This window comes from Cyprinus carpio, chromosome A7, assembly GCF_018340385.1.
Source record: "Cyprinus carpio isolate SPL01 chromosome A7, ASM1834038v1, whole genome shotgun sequence".
Lineage (NCBI taxonomy): Eukaryota > Metazoa > Chordata > Actinopteri > Cypriniformes > Cyprinidae > Cyprinus > Cyprinus carpio.
The window spans coordinates 18,388,886-18,403,659 of NC_056578.1; the positions used below are offsets into that span (position 1 = coordinate 18,388,886).

Sequence of the window (14,774 nt, forward strand, 5' to 3'; positions counted from 1 at the left end):
CAGACTTGTTTCAGGGTTATCTTGCTGTGATTATGCAGTGAAAATCCTTGTTTTTGGACTAGGCTCAGTCTGTGTATTTGCTCTGCTCAAAGTTTTGGTAAACCAGACAGGGAGGCTGATTATTTGTCACACTAGATGGCAACTACTTGTTTAAATCATTTGAAGATACTTTTTTTTTTTCAACCTCAGGCATTAAATGAATGTATATATATATATATATATATATATATATATATATATATATATATATATATATATATATATATATATATATATATATATATAAAATAAGACATCATGAGCAACATCCCGGAATAGGTATGGCTCCCATAAATGCGACGTTTTGGCTAATGAGAATGTTCATTCTAGTGCCATATACCCCACCTTCTCTTATTATTTGAGCGTCCAATGAAAATTGAACGACAGACGCAGTTACGCCCACAGCCAATCAGGGTCGTCAGTTGTGTTCACGGATTGGTTGTTGTAGCTGTCAATCACGTTCCTCTGTACACTTTACACGCTGGACGACATTTTTCTGGATTTTATCAAGACATCCAACCTGGCAGTTAGATATACAAGAAGATGAGGACACGATTACGAAATATGATCCTGTGCTGACGCGTTTACTTATGTATATTAGTTATACAAATACAAGGTGTTTGCGCATGCATTCTGCAGGACCGAGAGCAGAGGAGGAAGGCTGGAGTTGAGTAGCAGTACAAGCGAGCGCTAAAGCTAGCGCTGTATGTATAGTCTATTCTGCATGGAATTGCGTTCAGAGACGCGTTAAACGCATCATTTTCAGTTTGTTTATACGGCGTTGTTTTATACCAGGTGCATATTGATGTGCATGTGCAGAGTACTGTAAATCAGGCCTTGCTAGCGGTGTCAGATGTAACGCTAGTTGTCTAATAGCTTATTATCGCTTCGTTGCTAATGGTAATAGATTTGTTTACATGTCCAATTTCGGGTTGGCTTTGTGTGTTTGTCATTGTGTGTTTAGAAGAAACCGGTTTCGCGTTGTTGAACTGAAGCTAACGCACGACTTTTGCTCCACCAGATTCACGCATGCTACTTTAGCGAGGTTATAGCTGACATACAGCCGAGCGGTGCATTCAGAAGTGTCTTTATCACACGAGCATGACGGCAGATCTGCAGAGATGACCGTAACCGAATAAAAATGCGTTATCAAGTGGTGTAGGGTCAGGCGGAGAACGGAAAGCTCATGCCCATGCACCGTTATCTCGCGTCAGCTCTCATAGGCCACGTCGCCTGTGTGTGCGTTGATGTGTTTGATCTACCGACAGTGGCGTTGTATGAATGCAAACAAGGAAAAGCTTGAAGTCGCCAACTGTGCGGAAGGGATCCGGTGAAGTCGTCAAGTAGTTGTGTCACCAACTTCAGGACACTATAAGGTTGCTGTAAGCCGAATGGGGAAGAACACGAATCTTTCACGATAGAAAACTTAGTAGAGCAGTGGCCACATCAGTAAGTTAGTTGTTTGTTTGTTTTTACGTGCGGCGCTCACACAAAGCGAGGGATCGTAATCGGTGCGTCTGTTCGATTCCGCGATGATCGGCTTCGGCGCGAATCGACGTGGAGGTCGCCTCCCGTCCTTCATTCTGCTTGTGTTATTGGTGATAATCGTCATTCTGTCGTTTAACTACTGGAGTGTGTCCACTAAGCACGGGCGGCTGCTGGACGAGCTGGCCGAGATACAGACGCAGGTGAAGCGCACGGACGCGGCGCGCTCGCGCCTGGAGAAGAGAAACTCCGAGCTGATGATGCAGGTGGACACGCACCGGAAACAGATCGATCAGAAGGACGGAGACTACAGCGTGCTGGAGAGCAAACTACAGGCCAGGGATGCACTGGTCAAAGCCTGCACCGATGAAAAGGTGGGTGAGAGAAAATAACCACGAGGGTTTCCTTTATACACACATACAGCAGTGGGTATAAAAAACAATTTGTGTTTTATACAGCTGTATTTACTCAGTGCAGCTTATAACATCCAAGTGAAAGATATAACACCAACATGTCAGAAAAAAAAAACAACAACAATAAAAAGAAAAAAAACAGAATCGCTAAGTTGGAAGAAGAATCACCCCCTTGTGTCAGTATTTTGTTGAACCACCTTTTGCTTTAATTACAACCTTTAGTCTGTTGGGATATTTCTGTCTCTACTCACTTTGCACATATAGACATTAAACACTATTCTATGCAGAACTGCTCAAGTTCAGTTAAAGGGATACTCCACCCCAAAATGAAAATTTTGTCATTAATCACTAACCCCCATGTTATTCCAAACCCATTAAAGCTGTGTTCGTCTTCAGAACACAATTTAAGATATTTTGGATAAAAACCCAGAAGGCTTGTGACTGTCCCATAGACTGTTTATTCAACAATTCGTATCCTCTGTGTCTCAGCGTAGTGCCATTTTGAAGAATATGAGCTATGCAGGCAGCTTGCGCTCTTCTGTGTCAGCTGCGACACATGGACAAGTTTTCTACGTGTATTTACGCTTTGATTTGAAAAATAAAAAACACAGCACATCCTTCTGTGATCAAGTAAATCAACTTGAGTGATGCATGCTCCAGCACTAAGCATCGACCACTGTTATATAATGCTTCTCAGAGTTGCAGATGTTATGCAGATATAAGGGCATTCTATAGGTTTATCTTCTCCTTGGATAGATGCTTAGAATAATGACTCCAGGTGGCCTTGTCTAAAACAAAGACTAACCATGGCAGTCTCTCTATTATGATTAGTGCACATCCTGTAAGTCTGTTTGTTTATCCCTTTTGTCATTTGAAGAATGTTTATGAAGAGTAGTTAATGCAAACAAAGTTTAATAGGCGATGTTCTTGTCCAATGCATAGTGCCTTGTTCCGTTTTTCAGGAATTATAGTATGAATGTTTCACTGACCAGATCTTTTTTCCTGTTATCTTGTCCCACACATACACAGTGCATTTAAAAGCAGATTACATTTTTTTTTTTTTTTCTAAAGAAGTAGGCAGTTTGTTGACATTAACTGTTCTCTTTGTGCCTGTTCTACTAGTTGTGCCTGCAGATAAGGCAGTTTTCCTTTTGTGTGATGTGTTCAGTCAGCAGGTTGCGTCACAGACGGCAGAACTGCCTTTTTCCATGTAAATTCTGTCCAGAGATTTTTACAGTCGTAAAGGGAAATGAATGAAATCTTAAAATCATTTGTCACCTTGGAATTATAAGGTTCTATCTGCCTTTTTGGTCAAAATTAAGTTATTCACATATTCTTATTCTGTAACAACTTACTAACATTATTTGTTGTTTTTTGAAGCACACATACATACATACATACATACATACATACATACATATGTGTACATATATGCGTGTGTGTGTAATAATATGGGTGTTCACCTTTAAGATGTTTTGTTTGTGTTTAGTTGGTCTTTGTGAGTCTTGATAATATCCCACACACCATTAACATCTGTGGACTAAAAATGTGAGCTGACAGGACAGAGAGCATCCTGCCATGGAGCTTTTTATGGATTCAAGCCGTGGGCTTCCCTGTGGTTGTGTGACACAGCTGAGAGCTCATAGTCAGGGCCCATCTGTGTGCCCAGGGCTGATTTAGCTCTGTAGCTAATTCTGGGGCTGTCTTTGACTGTCCTTTGTCACTTTTAAATAAAGAATTAAATAAAAAATTAAAAAAATCACTGTATTGTGTTTACAGTAAATGAATCGATCATCTTGGTTATTGTGTGAGGAGGGTGATGTGGAAGATGTCATTGTTGCAGAAGTTAAATTTTAAGACTCGTTTCTGCCTAGGGTCTTTTTTTCTACCTGGAAAGAGGAACGGGATATATGAGCATTGATATTCCATGTGCATCCGGGTGCCCTGTACCTTTATAGATTGATGCCGTGCTGCAGCAAATGTTTGGTCATATTGCTCACTCAGGCCCCTTTACAGATTATTACCCTTTCACATTCATTGCCTAAAGCAGTACTTGTAAAATGTCTTCTCGTTTTAGGAGGCACCCTGAAGCTTTGCAGCCTTGTACAGTCTGAAGTAACGGAAAATGTTGAATTATATCACATGTCCTGCATTTTGCTATACTTACTTTTTCTTGTAAGGCTGAATTTTTTCTTTAATTTTTTTTTAAGTTTCCTTTTGATAGAAAAAGTGCTGAAAGCCACCATATTTTCATTAAAATGATACAAAACTCAGTAAGTGGATTGTCTTAAAGCTGCTAGAACTTTAATACCTGTCAATACTACACATTTTGATAAACTGAAGCTACATTATGATATTCTCCTTAACTGATCATGGCAACACTTATGCTTAGATCTTAAAGAGAGCCTAATTTTATACCTTTTCATTGTGTCATTTTATACCTCATTTTATCCTTGTGTCATGGGTTTAAGAATAGGATCTGTTTCCTACTGGGAATGTCATTATTGTCACCGTGTTTCCTGTTCTGTATACCAAAGGTGGAGACCTCATGCACACACAGACACACCTATAGCCTTGTACTTTCCTGTTCACTTTTGCTTTATGGTCTGTCCAAGGAGAAAGTCAACCATCAGCATTCCCATTCATCTCAATGGCAGTTGCTTAGATGACGTGCAAACTTGAGAGCACTCAACCTGTATAACTAGGCCATTGATGCAGAAGACGGCAAGTCAAGGGCTTTCGAAATAAATTGAGCACTGGCAAAATATCAAATACTAATTCAAATGTTGTTTGGGATTAAAATTGGTATGAAATCTTGGTTACTAGTGAATGGCTGTCAATGAAGAACCTTTTTTTTTTTTTTTTTTTTTTTTTTTTTTTCTGAACAGTACCAAGCCTATTATGAAAGATCATCGCCTTTGGCTTTTCAGATTGTTTATGGTGAAACAAATATCAGCTGTATTCTTTTTGAATAATTAATCATTCTAATAAATGTTTTATAGAAATAGAATGAAGCTGTGAAGCATAGGACCCTTTGAAAATAAGTGATATCTCAGTATTGAAGTTTGTTGTGAAGCTTGTGGCCCACTGGAGCTGACATGCAAATGTTGGCAAAACTGAACGAACCCATTTTTGAGATTACAGGTAATTCTGTTCTCATACATTCTGGTGTCAGTTTCCAAACTGTGTAATTAACTGTTGTGGCGCCATTTATTTATAAAATCGTTTTGTTAAATGGTTGATTTATATTGTTATACAATATTACCACAGTGCAATATTTTTCTTATGGATAAAAATAGGATGGTTACAGAAAATGTACAACCTGATGGATTTTAAGTAATAGCAACCTGCAACCAGTGGTATTTGGATGGTATGCTGATCAATTTGTCAGCATGCTCAAATGTTGATTTTAAAAAGGGAAGTGAATGCAAAGTAAACATTGCATCAAAATTGGCCCGGTTTACTTTAATGCATGTTCCTGGTGTAAATTGTGCACTATCCCATCTATGAATGTTATTTCAAATAGGCTGGGAAAAAAAAATAATAATTTCTCCCATCCAAGTACTTGCCTCCATCCTGGTATGTAACAGCCACTTCATATTTACTTAAGTTTTATTTATGGTCCTAATTATGGATGAAGATCAGTTCTCCAAGTCTGTGGATCTGTGAGTGGTTGTTGCCCCGAGCCAGATATTGTAAAAGAGTGGAATTGGTTTGAAATGATGCAGTGAGCTTCTGTTACTCTCTCACCTGCTGATGAGAAGGGTTCTAGCTGTTTTCTCCACAAGGTGACATTGATGCTTTAATTACTGACCCCTCTCCTGTGTGTGATTTTTGCTGTTTCCTTTTGTTTAGCTCAAGGCTTATTGGGCCCCTGTAATGGCACATTGCTTAGTCCTTATGTCCGATGCCCTTGCAGCTTAATTTGCCTTGCTGACTATCATCTTGTCTTGTGCTTTGAGCCAGGGCTCTGCTCTCAGCAAGCTCAAGCTCTATGTCCACGTCCCCCTTAGTGAATTTGTCATCTTGATCACACTTCCCTCAGAGCTTCATCCTCTCAATCCTATCACAGCAGCAGTAAAGCTCTGGAGATTGAATTCTCTTACTGAGGATCATTGAAAAGGGATTGGACAACAATACTGTGAGTTATAAAAGAGGCAATGCTGAAGAGTGTGTGTGTGTGTGTGTGTGTGTGTGTGTGTGTGTGGTACTATAGGCAGCTTCACACAGTCTCTCATGGGTTCAAAATGTCCAGGGGATGGTTTGATTTCTAAATACAAAAAAAAAAAAAAAATTGGTAAAGAAGGATCAGGTTAACTGTTTTTAACATTGATAATATTATATAGAATATTAAAGATAAAAAAGAAATTGTCAAGACAAACTTTGAAGTCGCCTTGAGAAAGCCAGACCAGAAACTTTTAAAAGTTTAGAAAAGTTTTGCGTTTTAAAAAGTTTTAATATTTTTTATATTATTCTTAAGTAGTGGATGCTGAAAATTAAGCTTTGCTATCACAGAAATAAATTACATTTTAAATGTATTAAAATAGTAAATTTAACTAGGCCTATAACAAAGTTAACAATATTACTGTTTCTACTCTATATTTGGTCAAATAAATAGCTTGGTGAGCATAAAATGTTTTCTTTCAAAAACATTTAAAAAGTCTTTTTGACCCCAGACTTTTAAAATATATGTATATATTTTAGATTTCAATTCAATTCAAGTTTATTTGTATAGCGCTTTTTACAATACAAATCGTTGCAAAGCAGTTTTACAGAAAATTAGGTTTTTACAATATTTAGTAGTAGCTTATCAGTGGGGACTGTCAGTTTATGTACATATGGCAGAAATGTACAGAAAAATTAATTAAAGGCATAATCAAATAGATGAACACTATTTACAGCAATTATTATATAATGCTATCAAACTTATAGCAAAATGTGGTAGTTCTGTATGTTGTTTCAGGGTTGGCATCATCTCTTCTCAGGTGTTCTGGATCCAGACTGAAGCTTGTGCAAATCCTAGTGTGGCAAAAACAGAGAAACAAATAGAGACATAATTAGCGTAGCTGCTGTTCCAACCAAGTAAAATTTATTAGTTTAACCCAAGCTAGAGAATAATAATGTGCATTTGATCAGATATAACTGCAGTCCAAAGTTATGAGATGCATTATTTGAATGCTTGGCCAAAGAAATGTGTCTTTAATCTAGATTTAAACAGAGGGAGTGTGTCAGAACCCCGAACATTATCAGGAAGGCTATTCCAGAGTTTGGGAGCCAAATGCGAAAAAAGCTCTACCTCCTTTAGTGGACTTTGCTATCCTAGGTACTACCAAAAGTCCAGAGTTTTGTGATTTTAGGGAGCGTGAAGGTTTGTAGTGTGATAGAAGACTAGTTAGGTACGCAGGAGCTAAACCATTATGGGCCTTGTAGGTAAGTAATAATATTTTGTAACTGATACAGAACTTAATAGGTAGCCAGTGCAGAGACTGTAAAATTGGGGTAATATGATCATATTTCCTTCACCTGGTAAGGGATTCTAGCTAATGCATTTTGGACTACCTGTAGCTTGTTTATTGAAGATGCAGGACAACCACCTAGCAGTGCATTACAGTAGTCCAGTTTAGAGGTCATGAATGCATGAACTAGCTTTTCTGCATCAGGAACAGGTAACATGTTTCATAGCTTGGCAATGTTTCTAAGATGGAAGAATGCTGTTTTTGTTTCAAAAGACAAGTTGCTGTCTAATATAACACCCAGATTTTTGACAGTAGAGGAAGCAAAAGTACATCAGTTGATCCTTATTAAAGCAATACTTAATTGAAAAATATTTTAAGAATATATGCTACTATTTTAAAATATTATTTTCTTTAATATTGTTAGCATTAATAATAAACTGATTTAATTTATTTTTATTTTCAAATGGTTAAATAAAATAAATACTTTCAATGTATTTACTTATTTCTTTTTTTATGGTACTGAAATTGGTTTTGAAAATCGTTTGTTATAATGTATAATTAAGAGCTCAAATTAAAGAGCTGATTTATAGTTAGGTCATGGCCATAAACTGTATGTTTTTAAAGACTTCTGGAGAGAGGAATATATTACTTTAGAGCGTGATCCTTGTCTTTTATTCCCGCCGTAATTAAATAAAAAATGTCCTGGAAAATGATCTCTGAAAAACAGTGGGGACCTGAAATACCATTTATACAATTAATTATTATATGTACACTGTTACATTATTTACCCTTTTATGGTGTTTTCTGATTATCTATTTTGTATTGTTTTAAATAGCAAATTAGTTGTATTGCTTTTAGAAACTCAGTTATTGAATTAGTTGTTAAAATCACATATGGCATGATTCATCATTTATTCTAAAAATATATTTGTATAATATTGCATTCCTGTTTTCACTCTTTTTCTTGTGCTTTCCAGAATAAGATGCAAAATGATGTCAGCGCCCAGATGTCAGAGATTCACAGACTGAAAGGTAAGAAGTGCTCGCTAGAGGGTGCTGCTTTCGCCTCTGAGTTAGTGGAATAGGGTTGGGGTGTGTTATGCAAGTGACATACACCACTATTTTTGGTATACACTATATTTTCTTGTACAGTGTTGTTTTTTTTTCTACTCCACACTGATATAAACCAATCATGGTATCCTGCTGGCTGATATTTTTCATATTGTGGTGTTTTGGACTGCTGATCTATTGGGGCATGTAGTCATGTTTTGTTGAAGCGTGTGTGTGTGTGTGTACACATTTACAGAGCAAGTAAAGGAATTGAGGCAGGAGGTCATCCGACAGGAAGACCAACTGAGGGAAGTGCGGAAAAACAGCACCAATATGGAAAAGAAGCTAGAGTATGAGAGGTGAATATAAATCCTTGTGGACCCATACCCAGAAAAGGGGGTCTTGTTTTCTACGCACTTCCATTCCTACATTAAGGATTGTTTAAAATGACTGATGAGACTAGTTGATCATATAAATATAAATCTAGAATGTAATATGTGCATTGCAGCTTGCAGTGTGGCCGACAAATAGCTGAGCTGAAGGCAGAATATGAAGAGAGCAAGAAAAGAGTAGAAGAGGCAGCAAAACTCAGACAGGTGGGATATGAATGTTTAAATTGTAACTTGTCTCCACTAATACTCTGTATTTTGCATAAAAACAAAAAAACTTCCTTATTGCAGAGTTTATTAGAGAATCGTAAAGTGGACACAGGGGGTCAGAAGGTGGAGGTGGATCTTGATCAATCCATCAAGAGAAAAGAGAAGGACAGTGCAGAGCGCCACACAGTGGCTGCACAGCGAAATGATGGTCCAGTTCTTAAAGGTAGTGGAACAAACCTCAATGAGCAGATGCATAAACTTTTTGGTTGCAAAAATCCCATTCTCTTGCTTTTTCTCTATCACATACACTCAGATGATATGGGTAAACCTGGTAGCGATGCTGGCATGCCTGGCATTGAGGACAGTGAAGTAGGCAAGATAGAAGATGCACAGTTTGGTGAGTATCACAAAGTAAATCTCTAGAAGGTTTAAATAAATTGTTGATAAGTAACGTAGAGAATAAACTCTAAAGCATACTGAGAATAAAAGTTAATATTGGTTACTTAATTCTTATTCACATTTCATGTTTCTCCAGTGCTAAAGAAGCCAGCCATCACGCCGCAGAAGCACATGGAGCCCGCGGAAGCTGTGGCATTGCTGAAGGAGGAGAGGGCAGGGTTTGGAGCTGGAGCTGGTGCCAGACCAGGGGATGATTTGGCCCGCGGGGAACCGTTGGACCGACCAGACATGCCCCATGATGAAAACCTGCATTTGGGCAACATCGATGTACCTGGGCAGCAGCAGGTTCCCAAGCCGGTGGCAGACAAACCCCTGCTGTTTGACAAAGATAATAAGGCAGACATAAAGGCAGATGAGTTTGGGGAGCAGCGCAGACAGCTGGGAGGTGAGAGGTCATATTTTATCTGTGCTTATATCGCTTATAATAACGCTTTTCAATTGTTGGTTGTCTTAGAAATGTGATGCAGGACCCAAATATACACACACACACACATACACACACACACACACACACACACACAGCTACTATGCAGGCAGTAAGGATTGTGTGCAGGGCACACAAGGCAGAACTATTAAAACGACTCTTCACCTTTTTCTAAAAGTTTTTTATTTATTAATATTTTATTACTATAGGTGCATTTTTTTTTTTACATCTAATGTAAACATCCCTTTTTTATTTTGATTTTTTTACCAAACTATTTGCACAAACATTGATATTTCCTTTAGACAATGCAAATATAGCTTTGTGATTTCTTTGTACTGGGGAAGCCATCTGAGCGTCTGTTTTTTTGTGTCTCTTTTTCTTTCTTTTTTTTTTCTTGCTGCGGAGAAACTGTCCTGTTTTCATCCTTCTTATTTTCTATGTGACCGTGTCATTAATTGAAGTTTACGTTTTTACTTTTACTGTTTTTTTTTTTCTCACATGGGAATAATGGAGATTAGAGTCACACCATTAAGTGACATCCCTCTACTGAGATAAATGTAACTTTTTAATATCCAGCATTGTTTCTGTGATTGTTTCATTAGCTGAGGGTTTAAAGGCAGATGGAGTTGGAATTCCTCCTCCTCCTAATCCAGCTCAGGTCCTTCCCAAACCCATTGACCCACACAATGGCAGAGATCATGCACCCGCTGACCTTCCACGTCATCGTCAGAGTGAGTATTAAATTGTACAAAGGTGGGGACCAGTGCAGTTTCTGAAGATGGCGAGACAAAGCTTCAGCTATCCACTTGCTAAGTTGGGACATATCAAATACTGTTTCCTGGTCCAAGCCTCTACTCTGTTTCAACATCTCAACAGACATTTATGAGCACCATTCATTTATAATGCACCTCTAAGTTAAGTTGTCTTTTATTTTTTATTTTTTTTTATTACAATATTTACTACAGTATCCAGGCTCAAGGTGTCCTGGACATTATTATTTAAACAATTCAGAGAAGGTGTCAGACATTTGTCTGATAGTTTTTGGACCCAGAAACTGTGACGCATGACTTCAGACTTAGCAACCGGATGCTGATATTCCCATAATCCCTTAACCTCAGACATCACGTTTACGTATAGGTGGTTGGTAGTTTCCGTAAGGTGCTGATAGGTTACCTTCTTGTCTTTAGGCTCTCCCATCTTAAAAGAATAGTTCACACAGATAAATTGTCATTCAAAACCTGATTTTATACTTTGCGTAAAACACAAAATGAGATATTTAGCAGAATGTTCAAGCTGTGGATGGTAATTCTTTCTGTCATGTTCCACATAAGAAAAATAAATACTGTTTAAAAATGACTGTAAATGATTTAGATTTTTGGGTGAACTATCCCCTTAAGGCTCTCTCTGGGGTTTGATGCAACAGAAGGTGGCACCATTCAAGCTAGTTCACAGCCTTAAATCAGTTCCTCTGAGGTAGCAGATGAATGTGTGTGTATATGAAGCCCAGGCAGAGCATATGTGTGTGTGAAATACAGATCGTAAAGCTGTATGTTAGATTGGGTTCTCTGCTGATAACTGCGATGCCTGACTTTCTGCTAAACTCCTCCACAACACCATCAACCCCATCCCACCCAGCCCTCCTTTCTTTGTGAACTCCTCTACCACCAGCTCCATTCCTCAGTTGTCCTCAGTTGATTTTATTTCCTTTGGGCCTAAATTATGGCATTATCAGTTACTTTTCATGTTACAGTCTCATTGTCCTTTCTTAGCTCTTTATTCTTGTGAATATGCTTCTGATCTGTCTGCCTTTCTGTGCTTTCTTTTACTATTCCCTCTATGTCCTTCTTTCCTTGTCTTTTACTACTTTCAAATTTTGCTCGTTCCTTTCTTTCTCTTTTCTTTCTCTCTCTTTCCTGATGGGGCCCTTCTCTGCCTCTGCAGGCCGTTTCTTTGATGAAAATGAGTCCCCTGTAGATCCGCAACACGGCAATAAGCTGGCGGACTATAACGGGGATGATGGCAACGTGGGTGAGTATGAGGCGGACAAGCAGGCCGAGCTGGCCTACAATGAGGAAGAGGATGGTGATGGTGGGGAGGAAGACGTCCAAGGTGAGCCAGGGGGAATGCGACTGCTTTGCTATTCCGTCTCCTCTCCCCCTCCCTTGTGCTGTTGCTGTGCTGCTAAATTAAGCTGCTGGTTCAGTCATCATGAGCTCACAGCATACTGAAGTACCGTCAGCTCGTTTGGCCTAATGCTTGTGGAAGGGGTCAATCGAGGAGGAAGCCCTCACCTCAGTGTGCTGAGAGCATGAGTGAATGAGAGAGAAAGTTATGAATGTGAGCTACTTAACCTTAATGGACCATGTGGTTATGAGACTGAACCTTCTCTCCCAGCATGCCTCATTCCAGTCATTGTCTTTACTAATCAGCGTGTTTGTGTGTAGAGTTATTGTGTTTTCAGTGCATGTAAAAGCCATAACACCTGTGTTGAATCCTTTTCACTAGGGTTTTGATATTTTAAATTAGTTGTTTTTGAAATCACTGTTGTTCAGCTGTGTAGACTGGACCATCTTATTGCATCTTGCCCATTTTTGCATTGGTATCACTTAAACCCTATGTCTCTTAGGCCATGTTCACAATGCAAAGTCTAGGGAGTGACAACCTTATGTACGTGCAAGAATTAATCCTGTAAATTTCGTTCTGTGTGTGTATACCATAGTTGATATTAGAGCTGCAAAATATTTCCTCATAACCATTATATTTTCGATAACTCCATTTAGTAAGGTTACGTTTTCTGGGTGATTAACAATACATCACCAAGTTGAGAGTTGGTAGTATTGAAATTTGGTTTGTTTGTTTAATTGATATTAAATGACATTCTCAGATTTGATAATGCTACAGTAAAATAATGTTGTGCACTTTCAGAAGTTATGATATATCTTTATATAGAAGTCATATATGAATATTTATGATATAAATATGTATTACATATATTTCTTTAAAAAAATTATATACACATACGTGTATTTATATACAGTATATACATATAAATATACACAGTGCACACATATTATGTAAACACATACTTTTATCTTGAAAGTTATTAATAATTTTACAACCCTGATTTACAGGATTCACACATTTAAATGTGGTTATCACTCCCAAAAATTGTACAATGTGTATGTGGCCTTAGTAGCTTTCACTGTTTCTAGGCATATTTTCTTTACCCATGAAAGTTACGCTAGTTAGTCAGTCAGCCAGCCATTGTTGTGATTGATCACTGAGTTGAAATTATCTCTGTTGTTGTATCTTTCAGACGATGAAGATCGGGAGGCTCCAGGTGAAAGGGTTGTGGATTATGGAAAGCGACATCAAGCCATTGATGTCCTGTAGTTCAATCCCTCACAAACCCTTTATGTTGACCTTTGGATGTTTCTGACAATGAAGTAGCCAAGCCAGGAAAAGGAACTTTGGATTTCACCTGCGATTTTGGTATAATGATTAGAGACATTCAGACTATTCAAACTATTTCAGTGTCTTCAGAGAGGAACGAGTTTCAGCGGTTACAGCTGTGATATCACTGACTGTGATATCAGTGATTGAGTGTTTTGTTCAATTTAAATACGACAGTGATTGCATAATCTGCTGCAAATGTTTGCTTGCACATGACCTGATTTGAGAGTATTGTTTTCATGTTTTGTTTTTTTCTGCCCCCATCTGTAGCACAGGTGTATCAGAATTGGGATTTGGAACTATTATGTTGTACAAATCTTTTTATTTTCTTTCTTTTGGATAATAGAATAACTTCTCCAGGGATTGGAGGACACTACTGTGAATAGATAATATGGAAGTAATATTTCTCTGTTAGATTCACAAAGTGGAACATATTGATACTACTGGTGAAAAGGACCTCTACAACACCAACACCAGTTTTCCTCCTTCTTTTTTTTTTTTTTTTAAGAACTGCTGAAAAGCATAATCTCCCTTTATCTTTTTGGACAACTGTTGCCGAAGTGTAAACTATGGGAAGATGCAATCAAGTTGCTGTTCAACTTTTTAACCTCTCTGGTACATAATGACACTGATTGGCCAGACGTTTTTTTTTTTGGTGGGGGGGGGGGGGGGACTATTGTTTCTAATTCTGAAGGAGCACTTAGAAGTTCACATGCAGTCTTGTAAGGACATTGTTGCATGCCAAAGGCAGCCTTTGTAAATCAGCCTGTAGATCATCAAGAAAATGGGGGAAAAAAAGCAATACTTGGCCACAGACTAAACTCATCACAACTGTTGGCCTGCTTCCTTTCTTACTGGTAGCTGTAGATGTACAGTACATATAAGGAGGAATCTGTGTGACAAGGAATGCTGTAAAATTGCTAAAATCTCAAATGAAAATAATGATTATAGACCTAACTGTTTGTGTTTGTTTCATAATCAAGCAAAATTTGGTAGGGTTGGCATACTGAATGTACGCTTCTAGCTTGTGATTGTTTTTGAGATCTGTCACATGGGTGTTTGGGCTCTCTTACCCAGCTGTGCAGTGCAATCCAAGGATAATGATTAACAAATTGCTCCATATTTCAAATAAACAGGTGCTGTTTTGGGAAAAAGTACAAATCCTATCACTGTGACTGAAGTATGGGAAGTAGTAGCATCAGGAAGAGCACCCAGAAATCTTCATTAATTTGTCCCAGGCTGCTTTAAAAACAAAAATTATTACATTACGGTAACAATAAAATATTTTTTTCTGTATAAAGTTTCACTGTCTGTTTGCATTAAGAACGTTTATGTAAATTTGTACCAATTCGCCTTAGAATCACCATATTTTTTAAAAAAAAAAGAAGAAAAAAAGT

General features: G+C 38.0%; 1 protein-coding gene across 2 annotated transcripts; it reads left to right on the forward strand.

Moving 5' to 3' along the window:
• The first annotated feature begins 489 nt into the window (after positions 1-489).
• golm2 (golgi membrane protein 2) lies at positions 490-14,673 on the forward strand. Of its 2 annotated transcripts, XM_019106846.2 has the most exons (10): positions 490-1,898; positions 8,370-8,424; positions 8,699-8,801; positions 8,951-9,038; positions 9,123-9,264; positions 9,355-9,438; positions 9,577-9,885; positions 10,527-10,655; positions 11,866-12,033; positions 13,241-14,673. In XM_019106846.2, the coding sequence occupies exons 1-10, from the start codon at positions 1,572-1,574 to the stop codon at positions 13,315-13,317; spliced, it is 1,482 nt and encodes a 493-aa protein (XP_018962391.1). In that variant the 5' UTR covers positions 490-1,571; the 3' UTR covers positions 13,318-14,673. The 2 variants fall into 2 exon arrangements, with proteins under 2 accessions (XP_018962391.1, XP_018962392.1); XM_019106847.2 differs by lacking the exon at positions 11,866-12,033 and having other exon boundaries at positions 491-1,898.
• Positions 14,674-14,774: the final 101 nt, after the last annotated feature.

Coding starts and splice junctions, on each gene's coding strand:
- golm2 (XM_019106846.2), top strand. CDS start 1,572: ATGATCGGCTTCGGCGCGAATCGACGTGGAGGTCGCCTCCCGTCCTTC. Junction 9,265..9,354: donor TGATGGTCCAGTTCTTAAAG/GTAGTGGAACAA, acceptor ACATACACTCAG/ATGATATGGGTAAACCTGGT. Junction 12,034..13,240: donor TGGGGAGGAAGACGTCCAAG/GTGAGCCAGGGG, acceptor TGTATCTTTCAG/ACGATGAAGATCGGGAGGCT.